The sequence below is a fragment of the Falco biarmicus genome, chromosome 4, assembly GCF_023638135.1.
Source record: "Falco biarmicus isolate bFalBia1 chromosome 4, bFalBia1.pri, whole genome shotgun sequence".
In the NCBI taxonomy this organism is placed as follows: Eukaryota; Metazoa; Chordata; class Aves; order Falconiformes; family Falconidae; genus Falco; species Falco biarmicus.
This window is the reverse complement of record NC_079291.1, coordinates 63777811-63802128: the sequence shown is the minus strand read 5'-3', so window position 1 is coordinate 63802128 and position 24318 is coordinate 63777811. Positions and strand designations below refer to the sequence as shown.

General features: G+C 47.9%; 1 protein-coding gene and 2 non-coding genes across 5 annotated transcripts; 1 reads left to right on the top strand and 2 right to left on the bottom strand.

The window, feature by feature from the left end:
- Positions 1-197: 197 nt before the first annotated feature.
- DPP9 (dipeptidyl peptidase 9) lies at positions 198-21468 on the bottom strand. 3 transcript variants are annotated; one of them, XM_056335824.1, is made up of 22 exons: positions 21315-21468; positions 19284-19371; positions 16165-16267; positions 16014-16068; positions 13109-13221; positions 11869-12042; positions 11475-11643; positions 11202-11315; positions 10788-10916; positions 10225-10286; positions 9628-9728; positions 7986-8163; positions 7016-7181; positions 6828-6907; positions 5134-5286; positions 4782-4917; positions 3937-4082; positions 3491-3637; positions 3178-3330; positions 2473-2615; positions 2022-2133; positions 198-1536 (listed from the first exon to the last, which is right to left on the bottom strand). In XM_056335824.1, the coding sequence occupies exons 2-22, from the start codon at positions 19337-19339 to the stop codon at positions 1444-1446; spliced, it is 2583 nt and encodes an 860-aa protein (XP_056191799.1). In that variant the 5' UTR covers positions 19340-19371; positions 21315-21468; the 3' UTR covers positions 198-1443. The 3 variants fall into 3 exon arrangements, with proteins under 3 accessions (XP_056191799.1, XP_056191798.1, XP_056191801.1); XM_056335823.1 differs by having other exon boundaries at positions 16014-16267; XM_056335826.1 differs by lacking the exons at positions 16014-16068; positions 16165-16267; positions 21315-21468 and having other exon boundaries at positions 19284-19349.
- Positions 21469-21880: 412 nt separating this feature from the next.
- On the top strand, positions 21881-21952 carry TRNAG-UCC (transfer RNA glycine (anticodon UCC)). The gene has a single exon. It is a non-coding gene; the product is annotated as a tRNA-Gly (tRNA).
- Positions 21953-22246: 294 nt separating this feature from the next.
- Positions 22247-22319, bottom strand: TRNAV-CAC (transfer RNA valine (anticodon CAC)). Its single transcript has one exon. It is a non-coding gene; the product is annotated as a tRNA-Val (tRNA).
- Positions 22320-24318: the final 1999 nt, after the last annotated feature.

Genomic DNA, 24318 nt, shown 5'->3' with positions numbered 1-24318 from the left:
GCATCTTCAATTGCTTGGATCATGCTTCCCCTGAGGAACATGAGGGATTTAATATTCTCTCCACCGCTCGGCACAGAAACTGAACAGAGCGCTTTGCTTTTACCACAGACACGGCTTTGGCTATCGTGAGCCAGCTGCCATTTCCTCCCGAGCTCTCTCCTGCAACCCAAAACCACGCACAAATGCCAGCCAGCACGTCTCTTTCCAATATTTTAATGAGTCGCTACATCTTACACTCATAATTATAAAAGAATAAGAATCCATAAAAATATTTTCTTTTCATAATACGCACTTAAAATACTCCAGGGCAAGTCAACGTGGTTCATTTGGGTGGGGTTTGTTTTTTTTCCTTTTGCCCCTGGCAGAACCCTTGGCTTGAGGGGGAGTATGTGCTCCCCTGAGGTGCGATTGCTCAATCCCCATTCCCCAGAACTGCAGTTCCTGTTGACCAGGTAAATAAAAACCAGAAGAGAGCATTTGCTGAGTAGATGGGCATGGGGAACAGTCACTGACCCGCAGAGAACTGAAGCACAGCCAATTTCAGTGCACATCTGAAAGCTCAGGGTGTCAGGGAAGGAGAAGGTAGGATCAGGAGGCAGCACAGAGAACGGAGGGAGGGAGGATTTGCATAAATATCATCCATCTTGTGTTGCAAAAACCCAAATGCTGCTGCGATCTCTGGAGAAATGATCTCTGTAGCCAGCTGCTTCAGCTACCATGCTACCTGTTGGCACAACTCTGCTTGTGAGCGGCCATTAGAGAAAGGTATCAGAGGACATTACCGACCCCAGCCACTTCCTCCATCTGCTCTGCAAATTTAAACTGAAAAATAGAAAAAGACTAGTGTTGCATGCTTCTGTAGAGCTCTCTTCACATCCCAGGGCTCCACTTCGTCGCAGCAGGGCCAGGACACAGCAGCAGCAGCGATCACCTCCCCTGGGGCTTAACAATAGGTAGTTCTCTCTTCCCTCCCACTCCTGGCTTAAGGCAGCTTGCTGATTCGGCTCTTCCATTTCCAACACAGGCACTGAGTTCTTGCAGGTAAGAGTACGGGAACTGCGGAGGTGCAGTGGAAGGGGAAAAGGATGGGGGAGAGAGAGATGGACACAAACCTCAGCCTCGGGAGACAGACCACTGTCCGTTGATTCCCAGGATAGAGGGAGTAGCAGCAAAAAAAGCATTAACAGCCAGGCCGGAGGAGAGGAACAGGACGAGCAGCTGAGCAGGGGCAGACCTCCAGCTTGGAAAGTGAAAGAAAGTGGCACTGTCCAAAGGGAAGGTGCCCTCCACCCTCCTCCCTCGCGTGGGGGGGACACCCAGCCCGGACGCGGGCACTCAGCCATTTGTGCTCTGGGTTAGATGGCTGTCGAGGGGGGTGGCAGTGGCAGGGCACAGGAGGGGGAAGGTGAGCTGTCAGTGTCCAGTTTGCAGAGGCTTGTGCTCTCAGAGGTATTCTTGTAGAAAGTGCAGCAGCGTGATTTCATAGTGCTCTCCTGACTCGGGGCACCGAATACTGTGTCTCTCGTTGGGGTAGATCTGCGCAGAAGTAGAAAGACAGGGCAGTTAGTCAGGAGCGGCTCGTTCAGCATGGACAGACCTCCCTCATGTCAGCCTCCTCCCTCAAACCTGTATCTATAGGGGCAAAGAGGGGCCAGCAAGAGTCTAGAGCACTAGGCCCCCTCTCTCACTGTGCTGGCGTGTGCTGCTAGTCCGCTTGGCAAGTCAGCCACCCCTGCTGCCACCAGCCAAGAGAGACAGCAAGAGCTGAGCGGAAAAGGAAAGTTCCAGGCCCGAGGGCAGAAGCCCTGTCTGCACATGCTTCTAGACCCAGGCCACATCTGCCAGCACTGAACTGCCACAGCGCCACCTCCCGGAGCCAAAACCACGCGCTTCCTGTCATCCACGTTGCAACAAGATGCGGGAGCATCTGCCTCCACCTTCTCCCGCCCCCAGAACACACAGCAGAAAACTTCTCTTTCCAGATTTAAGAGACCTTCCCACTTCACTCTTGTTCCTCCTACCTGCAGCTGGTACGGTTTTCCAGCCCGGATTAGCTGTGATACCAGGAAGTTGGTGTGAAAAAAGTGCACATTTTCATCCAAAAAGCCGTGGAGAATCAGCAAACGATTTGGCCTAGAGAAGGGATGAGAGAGATAATGAGAAACCACATAAAAAGCTCTGCAGTGGGTCTGAGCAAAGAGCTGCCAGCTGGCAAGCCAAAACTGAGCAATGGGCAGGCAGGCAGAACAGCGCAAGGCCATGGACGTGGTCCTCAACCCCCTCCCTGGCAAAGGGGGCTGGGGGTACAATGTCCCAGCTCGCTGCAGAAGGCAGTGACCAGCCACCCGAGTTAAAATTAAATGGGATCAGAATCCACCTGCTCTTTTGGGATTTAGGAGAGGTGCAACTGGTGGTACTAAGCAGGACCCGGGAGCAGGTTTTTAACAGCTCACTCAACCCCACGGTACTCACTCATTGGGAAGCTTTTCTACGTGTAACGCCACAGAGCCAGCCTCATAACCTTGCTGGTTGTTTTCTGGGATATCCATGTACCGCTCAGTATACCCGGTGTCATATGCCATCCAAACTGTGACAGGAGCACCTGCTATAGCAATCTGTCAAACAAATAGGTGGCAGGAGACAGCTTCAATTATCATGTGCTAAAGAGTTCAAGTGTTCTCTTTTTTCCTGAAGAGGCAGGAAAAACAGACTCTGGACTGTTCTGTTGCTCAGACCAGGATTTTTCTACAGCAAACCCACAGAAATCCCAGATTCCTCCTCCTGCTATTCTTATGGTCACAGTGGGGCAAATTTCTGCATACTAGCACTAAAGGCTTCCCCTTTTCAAGGAGGACTTGTGGAATGATCCAGAAACTGTGCTGGGGACTTAGGAAAGGGATTAGGAATAGCGGATCAATTATCTCTTTGGATGCTAGGCTAAGTCCTCCGTTGGCAGTCACTGCGGAACAAGCCCATCCTCACCAAGCCTCAGACAGGTACAACCCGTAAGCGGAATGCAGGACTGCAGCCAGGAGCTACAGGCAGCCAGGGCCGAGGGACAATTTTTACATGTCCATCAGAGACACCACGCAAAAAAAAGCCAACTCCAGACGCCAAGAGCTACAGAAGCTGAGAGCGCCAAGTGTCCCAAAATGACAACCCCACATCCAGACTTACCTTGAAGACATTGGGTTTACAGATAAGACCCATGAGGGAGAGAAAACCCCCGTATGACCAGCCATGTATGGCTACCCGACTCAAGTCGATGAACCCGTATTTTTCTGCTACATAATGTAAACCTTCCACCTGGTCCTCTATCTCCACCTGACCCTAAAAAAAAGGCAACAAGGAAGCTCAAGTTAGTGGCTTTCTACGTCTAGAAAGTTGAGACAAGAAAAGACAAGAGCAACATTCACACAGGAAACATGCAGGCAGGCAGCCTTACAAAGAGCTAATGAGCAGAGATTCATCAACAATAGTAGTACATTACCATTTGGTTTTTCAGGGCACCTTCAAATTTGAGTCCTCGCTGGCACGAACCCCTTCCATCAATCACTACCACTGCATAGCCCAGGGATGCTAGCGTGTTTAGCCGTAAGTACTTAATTCCTTTGAAGGAGTTATTCACTAGCTGCACCTGCAGGAGGAGAGAAGGAAAGTTTCAGGGCTGAGCAGCTGCCTTCCAGTACCTTCCTCTGCCTGTCCCACTGCATAGGATCCTGCGCTGGACAGCAGCCACTAATTGAGCTGTCAGAGCCACACAAATCAGACTAAATGCTGGAAAAATCATCTGAGGTTTGAAGCAGAGGTCAGAACAGAGGTCCAGTGCTCATTGCTAACCAAAGGGCAAACCCTGACACAAGACTGAGCTATGCAAGAGCTCTGCCCTGGGCAGCAATCCTGCGCCTGCCACCAGCAGTCAATCTGGATTATTACCTGTGGGCCTCCGTACACAAAGAGCACTGTGGGATGCTTCTTCCCAGGCTGGACATCATGAGGTTTGTACACCATTCCGTACAGCTCAACATCTGACTGCGTGCGGAAGTGAAAGATCTCAGGCGGGATGTAATCTGGGGGACAACCTGCAGGAGGAAGTTCAGACACTAGCAATGCCACAAATGGCAGCAGGCTCTGCCTCCTACCCTGCCTGAACAAGCTCACTGTGTTCAAACCTGACCCTAGTTAGGGCTCTTTCAATACCAAACCGTCTCAATCCTTCGCAATGCCTCTCACTGCGAAACTCATGGCTATCTGCCGGCATAGGGTGACAGGCCATATAGAGAGTGAGGTGATCGCACAGGAAAACATCATCAGCTGGCTGTTCTCAGACAAGATTCTCCATGCCACACTACCAAGATGTGAAAGGTTAAGAACAGGGATGGGTCATATGTAGAAAACATTTGCAGGAGGGGTTCAGGTGCTGCCGTGAGCTGTATCTAAAACTTTAAAGCCTACAGCCTCAGAATGTAGTAGCCACTGCATCCCAGATACTTGCCCACTCCCTCTTCAGACAAATGACGAATGCACACCTGAAAACAGTCACGTAAACCCTGCACCCTGGAGCACTACTTTTGCTCAAAGCATGAAACAGTAAATCTTAAAAGTCTACATACCATTTTCTGGATGAGCTATTCACTAGAGACATCTCCCTCCCAAGATAACACAATTCATTTTCCCTTAAAGTTACTCGGGCCACTTCCCTCTCCCATCACCTTTGGCTACCGCTAGTAGTAGGAGTACCACAGACACAACCTAGCATTGACACGTTCTATGGGACTTACTGGCTGCCTCCATCATGCTGGCCCAAAACTTGGGCTGCTTGTGGAGCGGGTCATCGTCGGAGCCGCTGAGCTTGTAGACGTGCACACAAGGTGGAGTGCTCACGCTGCTGTAGTGGCTGATGAACATGTCGAAGTTCTACAGATGGGAGAGAGAAGAGTCAGGGGAACAAGGCCTTTCATTTCCCACATCTAATCTCCTCCACACACTTCTCAGACAAGAGTTCCCACATCTCAAGCAACCAAGACAAAGGAGCCCTCCGGACTCATTACTGGTCATGATTCATTGCCATTCCTAGCTTGGATCCCTGTCAGTCAGGACATGAGGGCATCTTGTATCTAAGAAACTACAAACCTGGCTCATTGAACAGCTGTGGGAGAAGCCCGGAGTGGTGAGTCGCACGATTTCTCCAGGAGACTCATAGCTGACTACATAGAGGTGGTGCTCCAACGGGGTATCCTTTGTGCCTTGGAAATACACCAGCTTTGTAGTCTCATTGACCCAGATCTATGTGGAGAAGAGAGGGCTCAGCGATAGAAGGATGACAACTCCTTTGCCAGTTCAAACAGTCTGTCCCCAGGCAGAGTCAGCTTAAAACGCAAACAGACCATGACAGACTGCTCACGGCATTAGGGACTGTACATGACTGTCGATATGACAGGCTGGAGAGCACACACACACGGCCCTTATGGCAAACTGCACACAGCCCAGTGAAGTAATAAAAAGCAGTCACTCAGCTTTTTTTATTTTTTTTCTTTAAGAGACTCAAAGCATTTGCTTACTAATGAGCATAAAGCTGAGCTCTGATCCCCATAGGTGAAACCAGGGAGATTCTGTGCTTAAATATGGCATCTTCCCGTACTATGTCTAGGTTGTAAAGGGTATATGTGTGTTCTTTCCAGCGATCACCGTAATGAATTCCCATTTGTGGAAGGATCAGTCTAATAGATCTAACAGTATCGAACTTCAAGCTACATTAAAATATGGTTTTAATGTCCAGATAAAGCTGCTTCTAAAAACAACCTGGCCAGCCAGGAATAGAGACTACAGCTTTTAAATACTGCATTGATCCAGCAACAGTAACTGAACTGTTTTCCACCTTACAGTTTCCAAATGCTATTTCTGGCTAACCCACAGTTTGAAGACCACTGTGGACAGCAAAGGGGAAAAAAATATCCAACTCAATTGGCCAGGAATACTGGGCAGAGCCCTGTGGAGCAACAAATGGATCAAAATAATTGCTGCTAACACAATTTTAACCATAACACATACAGGGAAGAGCTGCGGCCAAAATCAACAGCATGTACAGTGAGAACCCACATGGGAAGGGACAGCAGGTTAATTGCAGACTGAGGAAAAGCAGCAGAAACCAAATGCATCGAGCTGTAGGCCTTTTAAAAAATGAGAAGTGAAAATCCAGATTAATTGGAAATGAACAGACAAGGTCTTTATTTTGACAGAAATCACCTGGGAGCACTAAATATCAGACTCAGAGTTAATTCCTGAAGCAAAAATGGAACTAGGTTTCTACAAGATTAATAAAAATTCATTTCTGGCTATTCTGCAACCAATAACAGATACAGTTTCTCCATATTATAAATGGCTTTATAGTCCCTAGCTGCCTTCTTCCTAAAGGCTCTGAGGGATCAGCTGCAGACCAAGAGTTCACTCTAAGCGCTGCAACAGATTTCCAATTCACAAGTACTCATTGGGGTTAAAATGCTTCAGCAAAGGCAGCAGTCCCAAGCTTCTCCACAAAATAGTTCTTTGTTGCTCTTGAACCTCAGACTTGCGTCCTTTTTTATGGCCTGACTCACTCATGGGATTTACCTAAGGAGCAATCTGAAGTCTGATTAAAAAGGCAATCAGTTCAATGTGCACTGGACTACAGCACTTCTGGGGAAAGCAAAGGCAGCAATAAAAAGAGAAACAAAATGAAGCTTAAGTAGTTCTAGCTGGTCCCAGGCGTAACAGAGGGTGTAGGCCAGGACTGTGGGCAGACAATGCAGAGCTGTAACATTGCAAGAGAGAATAAAAATAACCACTACCTTCGATCCGTGCCTCGCCAACACCTCCCATTCCCCACCAGTCAGGGCAATCTCCTCTTTGATAGGACATTTGAAATCATCTAGAAGAAATAACGTGAGAATAAATCGCTGCCTTCCCCAAAAGACAACACAAGCAAATCAGAGAGGGAGCTCCCAAAGTTGAAACGCCAACAAAATGCAGCTCTTACCCTCACTATGGACATATGGCTGCACCCAGTCATAGCTGCCTTGCTTTAGGACTGCTGTGACTCTGTACAGGTGGCAGAAGCCTGTTTTGCATTCATTGGCTCGGATAAAGCAGAGTTCTTCCTCCTCTCCCTCCGGTTGGATGAAAGGATAGAATATATCATGAACCTGTCACACAAGGCAAAGGACCCATGAGTAATTTACATTAAGACAGCAGTGACAGAGCCAAGGGAATCAGTGCTGAACTACCAGGCTTTCAAAGGAAAGGAGAGTGGGGAGAGATCTCTCAGACGAGCAGCTAGCGGGAAAAAGCCATCCTGTACTTTCCTATTACCACAAAGCACCCCTGGGTGCACTAGAAGACCACGTGCTGTGGGCTTTTCCACAGCTACCACCAAAACCAGCACCAGTCTTGCCTCTGAGCTAGACATTTCAGCTATGTGAGTCCCACCAAGTGGTTGCTATTCCAACACCTTAGGCACGTCATGGTGCGAAGTTCAGGCCACTTTGTCCCTTCAGTACCAAGATGCTTAATCTTAAGAGTTTATTCCCTGTCCCCTATGTCCATTACCTGCCTAAAAAAGTACAGCAAATTACAGGGATTAGGGCTGCTCATGCTTCAGGAAGCCATTTAATCTTGTAATAAAACACCCCCAAAAGAATGGCAGCATTACATCCAAAAGTGTCAGTGTCCGAAGTGCCTGCGCTCACCAAGAACGTTAGCAAGAATTAAACGAACAGTTCCAACTGCACCAAACGGCAGGATGCCCATTGCTTCCAGTGCCGAGTGCCTGGAAGTCCTTCTCATTGCTTTATCAACCCCCCTGAATTAACACCAAATCTGGCACCACTGAGTAGCAAAGCAGTCTGCTGGAGCATGGACTAAAGTGGACACAGAGCCAACACAAAAATGGTTAACTGTCAGGGAGGAAGGGGCAGCCTGCGTTCTCCGCACAGCCCCGAGCCTCTTACATTTATCCACACATCAGTGGTTTCTTCATAGATCACAAATGGCTGGACATTTTCTGGCACAGTTTTGGCAAATTCAGCACGCTGCTCCTCATTTTCTGGGACTGGAATAAAGAGTGCTGGAGGCAAAAGGATTAGCTGCAGCCGCTGCTGAGGTCTGTCTAGGAACATAGCCCAGGCACTGGGGAAAGAAATCGGAGGTGAGTGTCAGTATCAGAGAATAGATGCCCCTTTCTAATTCTGAGAACATGCTACCCTTTTTCCCCCCGCTGGCAGAAAGGATTTAAGCATCTGAATGCAAAGCTTTTCTCATCATTGCTGCTTTCTAACCTCCTGGAAGCTTTGCCAACAACCATGTATTGCCAGACATCTCTGGTATTTCACAGGGGTATCATCCAGACAAGATGTCTGACAGATTTGCCAGTGTCTATTCCAAGGAAGCATGGTTAACAGATCCTTGTCTCCAGAATGTAAGTCTTCCTTGGACAGCTCCTCCATCAGGAAGTACTGTTTGTTTTCTAGCAAGCTCCTAACGAGCTGAAGCGATCACTCTTAAAGTGGTCCATTTGTAGCTTCCTCACTGCACGCTGCACGAGCTGAGAAAGGCACAGACCTAAGACAACTGGCAAGTCAAGGAGTTGCTTCAGTCTCAGCCTTGTTGCTCTCCAAGGAGAGTCATTTGAAGTGGTGCTGCACTGCAGGCCTCTCAACATGACAGATGGCAAGCCACCGCTGCATAGTGTGGCTACCCCAAGGCCTGGAAGCGCATCAAGGGAAGTTTCGTCATTCAGACAGACTTTCAAAAGAGCCAGTTCTCCCCTAGCCTCCCAGTGACTGTGGATTTCACAAACTGATATATTCAGCACATTTCGATAAGCTCTGGTGCAGAACATAAGAATCACCTATGGGATTACCTTCTGTAAAGCTGCATGAATTTAGTTTTCAAAGCAGAAAATTAATGATGAGTTACAGAATGCAATCTTCAAAGACAGCTAAGTCACCTTAACTTGATCTGCACAGAAACTAGTTAACAGTCAAGCAAGCTTTTGAGGGGAAAAAATCAAAAGCTTTAAAATTGCAAACCAATCAGACTGGTGTGAATTCTGTAACTCTTCAGGCAAGCACGAGACCCTGCATCACATTGGGAGCAACAGAGAGCTACGGGAGCACACCAGTCACAAAGCAATCTTCCCCCTTCTACATGCTGCATAAAGGACTCAGCACCGCGCAAACTGCCTGCTTTCCCATGATATGTTTGGCATTGATCACAAACTGGACCAATGAACAACGATAAAACTGCTTACAGAACATTCTCATTTTCAGCAGGAAGCATATTGTACTTGTGTTAGACATCTCCAACTCAAAAGAATTCCCTAGGAGTGCCCGCTTAATATATCAATGTGATTTAACTTAATATATCAATGTGGTTGTGACTGAAACCCCACAGCTTGTCACTCTGGTCTACTTTTGATTAATTCCTACTTTTAGGATGTTACAACACTAAAGAAGCCAAATACTCATGTGCCATTTCTGGCACTCACGGTTTGAAAACCAGGTCATGACTGCAATACAAAACATGTTGAGGGCCTGCAGTTCAGCCAGGGAAGTGCTTGGGAGCATTAGTTTGGAAGAAAAACTTATGTACTATTTGCCATCTCGGGTCCATCCGGCACGGGCAATGTACTCCACAGTCGGAAACAATGCAGCGAACGGTTGCACCAGCTCCTTGTCCTGAGCACACACAATCTGCAGCAAAAAAAAAAAAGTCCAATATCAAATCAGACTGCTACCAGACCTCCCCACCTCCTCCTACAGAACCTCAGTGAAATGGAAGAATAAGGAAGTTTAACTATTGGCATCAGCAAGGGTCAGGCCAGGAGAAGCAAGCCTTTCCACAAATAGCAGGAAGAAAAGGGATAAAAACAAGCTTCAAAGCAAAGTGATTTTGGCGTTCGGCCACAGAAAAGGACACAGCCAGGGACTGAAGCCCAGGACTAGACTGAGCTTCAACCCTCCTGCTCTACTACGGACCATGTGGTACATCAGGCTAACCCTACTTGCTTCCCTCCCCGCTCCCAGCTGCCTCTGCACCAGAACAATACTTCTCTGTTTCTTAGATAGACACATTACAGAACCAGGTGTTACAAGAGGATGAAAACAAAGGCTAACACTATCTTTCTTAGTGACTTTGTCTTAATTCTAAGGAGCTTCAGAAGCAGTCAACCCTTCTGTTATCACTTACCTTACCCTTGCTGTTTGTTTTAAATTCTGCCAGTTTTAATGTAATCTTGGGGTTTTTGCTGCCTGCAGAGGAGTAAAAAAAAATACCAAGATGACCAACTTGAACACTCCATGGTCATACACAATACATCTTCTAGAGAACCAGCCCTGGTCCTACTAAAATGGCTGTGTGTGAATGTACAAATATCAAATTATATCTGTGAGCAAACACCACTGTAATCAAAAGAGTCATTCTGGGTATGGGAAAAGTTTGCTCTTGCCTTGCCTAGTTGGCTGTTCATGTTCTCAGCAGCAAAGAGGGGTTTCAAAATGTATTCCACAATATGACACCAGATATATTCCATTTTCTCAGCAATCCTTTCATTTAAGCCGAACTTTCAATCCCATTCCTTTCTTGCAGTAGATTTCGGGCTCACAGACTCAATTAGGTCTCAATATTTATAACCAGCTTCTACATCCTAGCAAGTACCAGATTAATCATGCAAAGCTTATAGCACAAAATTCCACTGCTGCTGCCAGCATGAGTCAAGAGCTGTATTAGCAGCCCCGTGGTATTTCACTTACCTGTCCTGGGGTACCGATAGGAGTCTGTTTTTCTCTCCTCCAAGGCAGGCGAAGGAACATGAATTATCTCCACCTCTGATTCATCTACTTCCTCATACAAGATCCGCAGCGTTTTTAAATCCTCTGAACCTGGGACAGATAGTAAGCATGTTTGCTACACTGTTTTCCAGCTGTTTCTGAGTTGCCTGGAGCACTGCGGCAGTACGCTCTGGTGCAGAGCATACATCTCCTGCATAGCCACGGCTCCCAGTGACCACCTGCAAGTGCTCCTCAGACCACAGTTATAACCCTCAGCATTTTGTTCCTTCAGGTGGCCTCCCCAGAAACAGACCAAAGGAAAGCCTTGCTCAAAATATCACACATAGCAGGGGCCAGCAGCAGTGACAGAATTTGATAAGCAGTATGCTGACTGACCTTCTGTGGAAGCTGTGGGACACCACCAATAGCCTGTGAACCGATCAAACTCCTCCTGAATGACAAAAGTGGCTACACCAGCAGACTTGGGGTCATCAAGAACATTGGATAAGCCTGGAGAGGAACAAAGAGACTGCATTTACAGCTCCTCGTAAAAAGCCAATCCAAAAGAAGAATGTACTCATAAGAAATAAGCCTTGAAGACATGAGCCCTTCCAGCCCAAGTCTGTCAGAAGGAATTTCTTTTTGAATCTAGTAAGAAGCACCAGTTACCTTTATGGCAGTATGTCATCCGTTTCTCCTCTCCTGTCTCAATATTTGCTACCCACAGATCATTGTTATTAATGAATGAAAAGAAGGCAGGGTCAGCAGGGCAGATCTTGGGATCCATTCGTGGCCCTGTGCACTGAGTCTTGATCTCCAGAGGCTTCATGGGAGACACCTACAGCAACAGACACACAGAGGGCTCTGTACCAAACCAGCTTCCAGCTTCACATTTAAAAGGTCTAAACCACAGACACAGTACAGAGTACAGCCCATGAAATGATGGCAAACACAGCCCTGACAGGACACAAGAGAACCAAACAGATGCAGATGTGCAGCCATCTCCAAACAAAACCATTAATTCCGTTTCAGGTGACATTCATAAAATCACTAGCAGACTCACCATGAAACCATTCTTGCCCCCATCTCGACAATGAAAGAGGCTGTTGCTGGCCTGGAAGAGGAACAGGCCGCTCTCACTGTGGAAATCATAAGATGTTATACCAAAGACACCAAGTCGTTTGCGTTCCCTCAAGAGTTCCTCTTCTCTAGAATACATCCCGTGGTGAGGGGTTGCCTAGTATTGAAGGAAAGGAAAATCTGAAAGAGTCTGCAAGGAGAGAAGCTTTCACACAACAGGAATGCTCCAATACTGGCACCAGCTAGTCCGTGAATGCCCAAAATTCAGCATACCAGCCAAAACTAGCCAGCAGCCTTACCATACAGGCCCTCAACTACTGTACTCTAGGCTACAGGCATGGTCCAGGAGGACTAAACCAACTGCACACCCCAAAGTTCCCTCTACGTGAGAGATGAATCACAAGCCTATCACTTCTGCAGTCGGCACTTCAGCGTGAACTGAGGACAGCTGCACTTGCTCTGCTTATGCAAATCAGATGTAACCAATTAACTTAATGACGTTATCTACAGCCTTCACAAACAGTTTCCATGTCAGACACTGCAAACAAAAGCTCTTCCAGGGATCTTGAATTACCCTGAAGAGGACTAGCAATCCAAATGGGGTCAACACAGCTAAATTCTTTTGCACCAGGAACCTTTTTAGTAGGGAAGAAAGACTGACACCCTCCACTCCCTTCTTCATCAATGCTGTTAGTGACAAAGGACATGAAGATACTGAAATCAGGGAGGGGAAAATTCACCCCCTTTCTGGTTTACTCGCAATAGAGTGTACAGCAGAAACGGCAGTTTAAATTCAACTTTCCCAACTGCCTTAAAAGCAGGAAAGATGACAGACAGTCATTCCACTGAGCACATCAGTGAGCACGGCAAAAGCCCCAACAAGACACCCAGAAGAAAGGTCCACTGTCCTGACAGCACATAATCTGAGGCAGACTACCTGCCAGTTCACAGAGTCCTCTTTGCTAGGTCAAGCCTTTGGTTGCTGCACCAACTGCTGTGTCACGCTCACGGCCAGCTTCATCGCACACAAACTGACTGTCTTTTATTACCAAGGCAAAGTAATTCTCCATACAGCGTTCCTACCAATACCATTCTCCATGTGTCAAACGCTGCCACGCTGCTCTCTCTACTGTTGAGCAGAGTAGTACCCACCATACCAGCCCCACAACATCAGCCAGTTTTCCCAAGCACTGTCAACCCAGGCTCTTCACGCTTCAGCTTACCTGAAAGTGATCCAGCATCTGTTTCCACGACAAGAGCAGCAAGGCCTCTTTCCGTACCTTTTTGGGAATCTCTGAGTAAAGAAGGGAATTCTCTCGGCTGCCATATGGCATTCCTATTAGGAGGACAAAAGCATCACCCTACTTAAGATTAGTTAGTCAGGAAAAACAGGACCAAGACCAAATTGAAAAAAAAGTTTGATAACACAGGGGTGGGCTGTCCAGAGGCTTTTACCAGCTGTCATTCCCAAGTACCTCTCAGTTCAATCACAGAACAATACCCAAATTACTTAAATTTAGATACTCATTTATTTAGAAATTTCTGTAAGCAAGATTTATCACTAACCAAGCTCTTCAGAGTTGGTTACATCCAACTTTCTTCTCTGCGGACTGTTCAACCCATGCCCTAGATCCACTTTAAAAGAGCCACTCCCTGAATGGGTGACTCAACATTACTCTCTCCACACTTCTCAGCCAGAAATTTGCTACAGGGACTTCATTCAGGCCAACGCAGCAGCCTGCGAGAGAGAAAGAAAAAGCTTGAAGCTCTAGAGAGCCCATTCAAATGTGAAACAGTATACTACACAGCCAAAAGACCTTGTCATTTTACATAAGCCTTTGACTGTGGTTATCAAATAAGCTACTGGCCTTCATCCAATTTCCAGAACAACCAAGAAAAAATAAAATATCCTGACACACAATTTTGGTAGTTTCAACAAAATCAAAAGCCATGAACTCGCCCTCTGCACATGCTGCAGAGACTCCCTAGATCAGAATTTCACGCAGGGAAATGTGTCCTGATATTGTCTACTCTGCACATGTTCTGGGCAGAACAGAAAGATTTCTGAGCCAATTAACCCAGCAGTACAGTTACTTAAAATTAAAACTGAAATATTAATAAGTGCTCAGGAAGCAAAGCAATATGTGAGCATATAATCCTCAGAGATACAGGAACACCAAAGTGCTGCTGAGCATGTGGTGTTTAACATAAGCAGCATCTGCCATGATACAACATAAAATTCTATGGGGACAGCCCAGGAATGATTTAAGATGTCCAAACAGAAAAAAAAAAAAATGCAGATAGGAAAAAATTACTATATATACACATATTTGACACTCATGCAACAGTGACCTAGATGTCTTTCTCCTTTAGTACTTTCTAAAATGACCTCAGTCTGCATACAGTCAATCAGCACGTACAAGAAAAATATAGCCTTCCTCCCTGAAAGACATTAAACTTTGCTCCAAAGTGAAGAAAAGTATTTAAACCCTACAGTAAAGTTCTTCAGAAGTCTTTGTCCTACTCCTCGGCAAACAGTCACTAACAGTATCCACATAAAAACTGGAAGATGTTCTTTAATGACGTAACAGTAATAGGACGCTGATGTTAAACACTTATGAACTGCTGAAATGGGTTCTGAGTATTTAACAGCACATGGTATTCAATTCAAAAGATGCTTACTATGGCAAAAGAAAGAATCAGTGCTTCCCCTTTATGAGGAATGCCTGAGGAAGGGTACCCTGGTATTACCTGGCAGATACTGATCTGAAATGATGGCTCAATCTGCTCTATGCCCTGTAACTTTCCGTAAGGAAGAGAACACTGAAAAGACACCCGTGTATCTTCGTTCCTAGCTCTGGCTCCTGTATCAGTCACGCCCATGTAGAACACCACCCAGCCCGTAGCTGGTCTGGTTGCCATTCCATACAACAGAAGAACATTAACAAATTTTTAAACCACTTAGATCCTTAGTTCTTTAGTCACCTAAAGACTAAATATCAAAAACTATATCAAAGTCAACTTGGCCTTGAAATACATTCAGCTTTAAATCAAGTCTCACTGTTCAGACTCAACAAAAATACACTAACTCTGGATTACTGTACTTAATAGTAGCACTTGTGTTGTAAGAATGTATGAAGAACTATAACAAATCAAATCACTGGCATGCAGGAGCTGCTTAATGAGAAAACAAATCAGCCCCTCAAATCCAGCATCCTATATCCTACAGTGACCTACACTCAACAACTCAAAAAAAAAAAAAAAGAAAAAGAAAAAAGAAGCAAGGTCACTTCAGGAAAGCAGCTGCTGTATGGAGTTGCACATCAGGCAATTTCTTTACTGGGCCAGTAGCAATCAGCTCATGCCCCAAAGCGTAACAAACTCTTTATAGTCTATAAAGCTTCCCATGTTACCAACCACAAAATTACCCAGTTACTAAAATCCAACCACCCTGTCACTAATTACATTGTGGCTCCAACTATAATGAGGGACCTGTACAACACAGTATTCTGCTCTCTTTCAATCCTACTGTAAGGAAGAGGATATTTCCCTGAGAATACCATTTATAGGTCATTCCCACCTAATCTTTTTTATTTCTCCCCCTACTCTTGAAAGCTTTCTACCTACATGGCACTTCATAAAGCAGGGAGACACCACCACCACACCATTAATACCTAGAACTTGCAACATATACTTAGTAATTACTGACAGCTAATTCCTTGGAAAGTCAGTCTGGTTGATCAATCAAGTAAATCCCGTTTCTCCTAAACTACAGAGGCAGAAGATAGTCCTGAGTTTGAGGAACATCCCTTCTCTTGCCCCATCCCCTGGGCTGGCCTGGGTTGCCACAGGCCACTGCATTCACACCCCCACCATGAGGCAGGTCTGGCTAGCCAGTGCTCCCCTTGCGCAGAAAGCCTGTGGTTAAAGCACTTGTCTGGGACTGGAGAGGTCTCTCCTCAGTTCCAGGCTTTGCTATAGATCGAGCATGAAAACCTTGAGCAATGCCCCTTAATCTCAGCTCCCCCATCTCATAAATGGAAATGCCTCTCATCCTTTTCCTTGTCTGTTTAGATTGGAAACTCTCCCGTAATGTATTCACGCCCGGCATCTGGCATGCTGGCTTACCCAGGTAATAAAGGCGATGAGAGTGCGGGCTGGACTCTTCTGTTTTCCGGACAAACTGGAAATCATGGGGAGCTTTGTTCACTATCATGCCCGAATACTTCCTGCTGCTGTGAATAATGTCACGCAGCCCATCCCAAGAATGCTTTTGCACCTGGAATTGGGAAGGCACATCCTCCATCTCGACCACTTCAGAGCTGTCTGATAGTGCATCCACTGCAGTCATCCTCTCTTCCCCTTCAGAACTGGACAAAAAACTGAGGGAGGAGTTGAGGGAGAGAGTTGAGCCTTAAAATCAAGCAGGCACGTTTTGTTTCTTACAGAAAGCTCTAAGCATGCAACAAGCTTAAGAGAACAGGCACTCCATAAACTACAGATCCTAGGGCTCTCTGCACTCAAAGATTACATTTTAAACACACATTGATGTATTGAAAGGAAAAGTCCATCTCCCATCCCATACTGAGTTCTGAAGACATTAACCTCAGAAAACTCACTCTCCCAGGACTAGCTCTAGAAATAAGCTGTCAAAGGAAGTACAAGCAGCAGATTCTGCTGCAGAAAACAGTCAGCTTGACTCAAAGGAAAAGCACCCCAGGAATCTGGATGGATAAGTCATCAAAGCTATGACCTATCATAAAGGCACACACACTTCTGCTCTGGAAGACCACAAAAGTGGTGTCCCGTTCCTGTCCTAAAGGAAAACCTGCTCATCACTTAGAGAGAGACGTTTAAGCCCAAGCACAGCACCTGACTTACCTGAAGAGCTACTGCAGCCAGGAATGAAGTAGGAGAGATGGCAAAACAGGAAGAAAACAGTGCAATTGTCTTTGCTAATAGAAGGAAGACAGCAGTAACAGACCCTGGTTGTATCCTGCAAACTGTGGCATGCATTCCTCATACATTTCCAAGCTAGCAGTTATTGAACAAGAGTCTACAAAAAACGCCTCCACATGCAACTACAGCAAATGTTAATTTGAGGAGAGATGGACTGACTTGCCCAAGGTCAATGATGTAATCTATTGCAAAGCAGGAATGAGCCTAGGACTAGGGAAACCAGTTTTTGTCGCCCCATTCAAGAAGCTGGATTTCCCTCCATGAGGACATTGTAGTTGTTCTGGGGGTACCCAGAAGAGCTTTAGGAAGAATTTCAGAAGAACTTCAGTTTACTGGAAAAAATTAGGCTGGAGAAGTTTGCTGAGTGGAAACAGAATCAATGCCTTTGACACAACATCAAGATGGCAAACCAGGGAGTAAGAATTACAGCAAAAAAGGCTTTGCCCTCAGTAGCCCCAAGATTTACATTTTCAAATCAGATGTTTCTTGAACACTGCCTGCCCTTTGGGACAGCGACCTGCATTCTGACAGGAGAACAGCCTCTGAGATGTAGCTGTCACATGTAAGGATTCAGCAAGAATTACACATAAACCAAATCTTGAAGACTCCTGCCTCAGATGCACAATGAATCTTTCGCAGAGAAGAGAATTAGGGAAAAGGAGAAGGATAGTTATTTGTGTCACCACAAGAAAACACTTGCCTCCGCCTATTTTCTACCACAAGTATTTTTCATGAGAACCCTGAGTGTTCCTTGAGGATTCCCCACCAGCTTGCACCTTCTAACAAACTCTCTAGAAGGAAGCTCTCACCTAGGTTGACATCTTATGCAATGACAGCAGGAGATGAGCAAACCTAAACCAAAGTACATCTGGACTTCCTTAAACTAAAGGCACATGGTACAAGGGCTGTAAATATAACCATAACTTCAAACTGCTAAGTTCCTGAATTGTACAAAATGTGCAAATAATAACACCAAAACAAGCTCCTAAATTAAATCTGTAGGTACTCCTGGTCCCTACTGCCCAGCAGTAAATCCACAGTTTGAAAATTAATAAAGAAGAGTATTTTCCAATCAAAGCCAGGCAGGAAGCACAAGTAAAACCACAAAAGAGAAAGTGACGGGATGTTTTAAGACTGTGAGTGTGTCTTGTCTGTGGCCTCTACTGCCTACATCCAGGGTCTCCATTACAGCAACTAAAAATCACATCTGAAGGCAGAAGCATTGCCTATCAGAAACACGTGACAGGAAGACCTCAAACCCCCCATAAACAGGGGGTTCTTTCAAATGCTTTCAAACCAATCCCGCTGCTGGTCAAGTCAGTCAATTAAAATAATCTGGCTTTGGCTCACAATGCCTGACCCTTAGGTTACTCTCACCCAGCTGGTGAAAATGTTTTACTCAGGCAGCCTGACTCCTCACAAGGGAAAGATGCACCTTTAAGGGCTCAAAACAGTCCACTAATGTAATACTGGTAACTGGTAACAAATTGAACTGGAGGTTGGAGCCCCCTTCCATGCCATTGCCACGCTTTTATGATTCACTAGAGAAGTGAAAGGCACAACTTTTAGCTTGGTACTGTCCTCATCCTGGTGACTTTGACACTAGAACGGAACGGAGGAGTGGGATAAGCAAAATAGCCATCACACACATTACGTAAAAGTGTTGGGAAATACCCCTGTCATAGCTAGAGTCTCACAAAACTTAAATTCTGACACAATACAGAGTAAAAGAAAACCCAATTGCTTCATCCATCGCTACAGCCACCTCTTGGACAAAACACAGCATGTACTTGGCAATGCTATACACGTAAGTAAACAAGTATAATGAGTAACTTATCTAACTGAAATTGCAGAGTGAATCTTGGGGTTAAATTCTTCAACTGGGTTAAATTCTTCAATTGAGCTGGACCAAGATGCCAATTTTAACCATCTTATACTTAGATGATCTTGACGCTCTGGCATCAATATAGCGCACCTGAGATTTGTGCCTTACTGGAATAACACTGTCCTTTACAATCCTCACACCGAGGCACTGAGTTAGTGTTGTTGCAGAAGCACTGCTAAACCCACTCCCCAAAACATCTAGCTATCTCTTGGAGGTCTTTTTAACACATTTTCTGCCCTGCGTGGGCAGATTAGATCAGGCATAGAGCCACCAAGCCTTCCTTCAGAGAGAATGTGTTAGTCTGAAGACAACAAACAAGCACAGGTGGGACATCAGCGCAGGAGAAAAATTGTAAAGCTTGGAACTGGAAGTCAGTGAAATGAGTTATCTTCCTGAGTCACTTCCTGACCCACAGATCCTGACACAGAGCTCCCCAGGCAAAATTATGTACTTGGGATTTTTCAGAAACCTCATTCAGTCCAAGAGGTGATTATTGCTCTGTCCCACACAACCTAAAGGTCAACAAAGGCCCTGGGAGTAACTGGGACACATACCTTCTCCAACTTCCTGCAGTCTCGTTTTCCAGACGAACCCTCTTTATCTTCTGCATTAACTATTCAGCAAGCTGGGCAGGACAGGAAACTAGGAAGGAAGAGGGAAAACCAGCAAATTTCATATAACTGCAGTTGCTCCCGTCATAGGAATAAAGCTGTACAAAAGCATCCTCCATAGGTCACATTTCCAACTGTGCGGGGAGGCACAAACAGAATCCTTGGTTTGCACTTTACAGTCCAAATCTGTTCTGCCAGCATGTGCTGGATATTAACAGCCCAGATAAATCTGAGAGAGACTTCTCCACCTGAACAATGGGACTCAGTGAATTCTGCAGCCTGCCTCTTTCTTTCCTAAAAAAAAAATCCTTAAAATCTGAGAATCCTCAGTACTGAACCTTCCTTTCATTCCCCTCCCCAAATCCTGAAATCCTTGGAAGTATCAGGTACCAAGAATTGAGAAAACTGAGATCTGTCCATGCACTTACAGGCAAGAGTCAAACAAAGGACACCATAAGGAGCCAGACAGAGGGTCAGCAGCCCCACTACCAACAGCGTCACAGTCCCACCTGGGACATAAAAAAACACATTTGTCTTTCAAGCCTGACTGCTGCTTCCCTCTGCCCCAGCCCAATGCCCCGGAGGAGGCCCGGCTCACCGCACAAGCCCATTTTCCATGAGCTTACCAAGGTGCTACCTTCACTGTCATCCTCTCTAGCCAAGTACAGTAAAGTACAAAGATGTTTGTCTCCAAGAGAGCTCTGAATCACAGACACACCCGAGACCTGCCACTATCTTTTGCTGAGGCCCTTGGCCTGCCCAAACAGCCATTTCTCCACCAAAACCACACTCGGAGGATCAGGAGAGACAAAGCATCACAAAGACACACCATCAGTGAAGCTCCTAAACTGCAGAGAGCAGTGAAGGCCCAAGTAGCAGCATTCAGTAATTTACGGGCAATTTTTGATGCAAGCACGAAGGGTAACAGGAGCGATGCTCAGGAATGCTGAGTAACCTGGTCTGATCTCACAGCTGACCCTGCTTTGAGCAGGGGGTTGGACTAGAGACTTCCTGAGGTCCTTTCCAACCTCGGTTATCCTGTGATTTTCATGATTCAGAGGAACATCTTACCCTCGAGCCCACCCGCCACAGCTCACACGTTTCACAGAGAAAAGGAACAATAACATCCTCAGATGCTGAACCCAGAGGAAAAGAAACTGAACAAAACAGGCACGAGAGATCAGAAACCCAGCACGAATCATGATACTCATTTGTCAGTGAGACCCCGAGGGGCCTGCTGGTGCATTCAGGAAGAGCCAGAGCAACACAGTCACCTAGAGGAGCCCTTACAAACGTGTCCCTGTCATGGCCGGGAGCTTTAAGACCTCCGTCTCCAAAAATAAAAGCAATGGAATAAACCAGCAGGGATTTCTCTACAGAGGAACGAGCTTTGGCAAAGGCTGCCAGCAGCCCATGCCCATCTCTGCACTGGGAGCCCCAGCAGGGAGCTCCTGCCCTTGCTGCAGGGGGAGGCCGGGGCGTAGGTTAGCAGGAGAGGGGGCCCTGGGGACAGAGCACCCTGTCTCCCCGTCTCCCTTGGCTGCTGGAGATGGCTCTTTGCCTGTGGAAAGAGGAGCAAAGCAACTTCTCATCTGCCTGGGCAGTGCGCAGGCTGCTGGCGGGGGGCAAACACCAGCTCCCCTTCCCAGGCAACGCACCCCACCACCCCAGCCCCGGGGGGCACACTGGGGGCGGGGGAGCACAAACAACCCCCTGCGGGCCAGGCCGCCCTCCCACGCTTAAAGGGCAAAGCCTGGGAGAACAAGCCCCCTCCCGGGGCAAGGGGTGGCCGCCCCCCACACCCTGGTGGGGCAGGTACAAGCCATGGGGGGGGCAAATACAAACCCCTCATCCCGCTAAGGCACCCCCCAGCCCAGGGGAGGGGGGAACGCAGGGAACGGCTCCTGCCCCCCGCGCTGGGGTAGGCCCCCCGCCCCGCCGGCCCCAGGGCGCACCCCTCCCCTCCTCACTCACCCCGGGGCACGGCGACCTCCCCCTGACGGCCGGGGGGGCGGCTCCTCTGCGGGAGGGCGGGGGGGGCGGCGGCGGCGGCTCCGTCAGTCCCGCTCCATGTCCCGGACAGTGGGCAGCCCCGGAAACGGGGGAGGGGGGGGGGGCGGCGGCCTGCCACAGCGCGACCTTTCACCCGGCGGCGGAAGTGGCGGGAGCGCGCGGGGCAGGATGGCGGGAGCGCGCCGAGCGGGGAAAGTACCAAGTCGTGGGGACGGGGGGAGAGCGGAGGAACTGCGTAAAGGGGGGTGGCGGTGGTGGTGTTGCCTGCTGGAGGACAGAACTATTCTCCCCAGTCAAGGGGGGTAGAGGGAGAATTGAGGCTGACAGAGGGTAAAAAAAACTCAGAGACTATTATTTCCCCAGCCAGCCTCAGAGACTGACCCCTAACTCAGCATTTATTGCCGCCGTAGGGCGACTGCTGTGCTATTCTCGACCCGCGTTGTGGCACCCCCTCTCGCTTTTGGAAGATGGTTGGGTCCAGGAAGTTGAGGTTGCTAACGGAGGCCGGGGAAGACAGTTATCACAGGGCGTTGGTGGTATAGTGGTTAGCATAGCTGCCTTCCAAGCAGTTGACCCGGGTTCGATTCCCGGCCAACGCAGTATCTCAATTTTTTTTTTTTCCATTTTAATTTTTTTCCCTTGCTCCCCACCGATTCCCGCCGGTAGTTGAAAACGCCTCTGCACGCCAGGCGCCGCGTTCGGCTGCCCTTTACTTACCTGAACCCCGGCGGGCGCCAGCCGGCCGCGGAGGGACGCGGGCGCTGCCCCGGTGGGGTGACAGATGGCGCCGTTACTTCTCCCCCAGCTCGCGTCGGAAAATAAATAAAACCGAAGTTAAAAAGAAAAGAAGAACGAAACCAAAGGAGAATAAAAAAACCGTAGCAAAAGCAACGTGTTTCCGCCCGGGATCGAACCGGGGACCTTTCGCGTGTGAGGCGAACGTGATAACCGCTACACTACGGAAACTCGCACTGAAGTCACTTCGCGCGCGGTGCCTGATGTTGGCTGAGGGTATGCGTTTGTCCCTGCCATCACGGCAGCCTCAGTTAAAACTTATTCCGAACACTGAGAAACGCCGCCCGGGAATCCAGGTCATCAGCGTTAATGAGTAATTAGTGCTTGCGGAGGCCCACTCACCTCAGAAGGTGAGTGTCCCCGCGCCACGGTGGGACGCTTCCCTCAGAAAGGGGACAGCCCCTGAGGGAATTGCCACTTCCCGCTGAGGGGAGCAAGAGGGGCTCAGCACACACCGGCCTGGCCTTGCCCCCTGCTCCAAGCCACCAGGGCTGCCGGTGGCCCGGGCCTGGCCTCACTTGCCCCCTGAGCCCACCAGCCTCGTCCACCAGGCCCGGGCTCGCCCCCTGGGCCCACCAGCCTCGTCCCCCAGGCCCGGGCTCGCCCCTGGGCCCACCAGCCTCGGCCGCCAGCCCGGGCTCGCCCCTGGGCCCACCAGCCTCATCCCCCAGGCCGGGGCTCGCGCCTGGGCCCACCAGCCGGGCCCACCAGCCGGGCCCGAGGCCGGGCACAGGCCGTGCGAGCGCCTGGGCCACTTGTGAAGGAGCATCTTTTCTTCCTCAGGCAGCTGCCACCAGATGTCGGTAGAATAGTGGCAACAGGGAGCCGAGCTCCCCGCAGAGCTGCCCGGGAGGGAGAGGATCTAGTCCAGGGGACAGGAGCTGGGACAGGACCGGCTGTTGTCTGAGCAAAAGGGCAGACCCTTGGCGGTTCCCCTTCGCTGGGGGAAGCTTTCCCTCCCTGCAAATTCACCTTCTGTAATGCACAGTGAGCCAGACTGCATTCTCATCACCAGCATCTCTCCAAGGCAGCGGGAGCTGGGCAGGAGGATGGGATGGAGCAGGGCGAGGTGATGCCAGCAGCACGCTGTAGTGAGGTTTTGGGTAAAGTCCCTGTTGACCATCCCAGATGGTTCTAGGAATATGCTAGTTCCTCTTCTTCTACTTTAATGCAGTGTTAACAACTCATACGTCCATGGCAATCATTCTTCATTTGGTAAAAACTCAGCCCTTGGAATCAGGTGCTAGTGTGAGGATTATTTTTCCTGTTTTGTGCTGTTTGTTGAAGTGTGTTTTATGCTTTGTTGGCTGCAGAGAAAAGCTTAGAAGGGAGAAATGAATCATAAACCCAGACGAGAGCAAAAAGAACCTAACTTTTAATAAAACTTCTAATAAAACTTACTTTTAATAAAATCTACTTTTAATGTTACAGTTTCATAGCTAATCTCTTGATTTCAGGCCAAAAGGGACAGAGAGGAGGTTGTCACATGCCCTTTAACTCCAGGACTTGCTGATATTTTATTCTGATCTGACTTGCAGTAAGGACTAGAACATTACATTAAAGTCCATGACAAACCTGAAGCCTTGGGACTTGCTTGCTTCACGTTGCTGTAAAACATCCAGGGGTTGTGCTCTTTTTGCCTGCAGCTGGCAGGAGCCTGCAGGAGAGGACTCTGGTCGCAACCTTTGCACCATGCATCAGCTAAGTGCGCTGGAGGCGAGCCTAATCAATAGCTGGGGGCAAAGTCCTCTCCCTAGGGCAGGAGGAAGCAGATCTGTAAGTGACCCAAGACCATGAATGGAAAGATTAAAATGCTTCTAGTTTTGTTTTCTTCCCCAGACCTCTGTCAGTCTGGTGATCAGTGGAGAAGGGAGAACTGCAGACCAGACAACCCAAGGAGGAAGCTCTTGGAAGGTACCTGTGAGAAGCAGAAATTAGATGAAAGACACTGCACTGCCAGTCTTAACTCCCAAACCTCCATAGTTAAGGTATTGCGGTGGTCCCTTGTTAGGGCAGTGTTGGGCTCTGGTAGCCTTGAGACACACCGTGTAAATGGGTTGTGGGCTCTAAATCCTCCTCATGAGGGCAACTCTGCCTTTGAGGACCCTGACAAAGCTCCCCCTTCATGCTGGTTGGGGCTCGTAGGAATGGCTCCTGGGGATGTTCTTGC

Excerpts from the sequence above, each read along its gene's own strand:
- DPP9 (XM_056335823.1), bottom strand. The coding sequence starts at position 19,339 with ATGCAGAAGATAAAGAGGGTTCGTCTGGAAAACGAGACTGCAGGAAGT. Across the intron at positions 16,268-19,283 it reads ACTGCAGGAAGTTGGAGAAG|TTTTTTGTCCAGTTCTGAAG; the intron begins GTATGTGTCCCA and ends CTCCTCCCTCAG. Across the intron at positions 5,287-6,827 it reads TGGCGAGGCACGGATCGAAG|ATCTGGGTCAATGAGACTAC; the intron begins GTAGTGGTTATT and ends TTCTCCACATAG.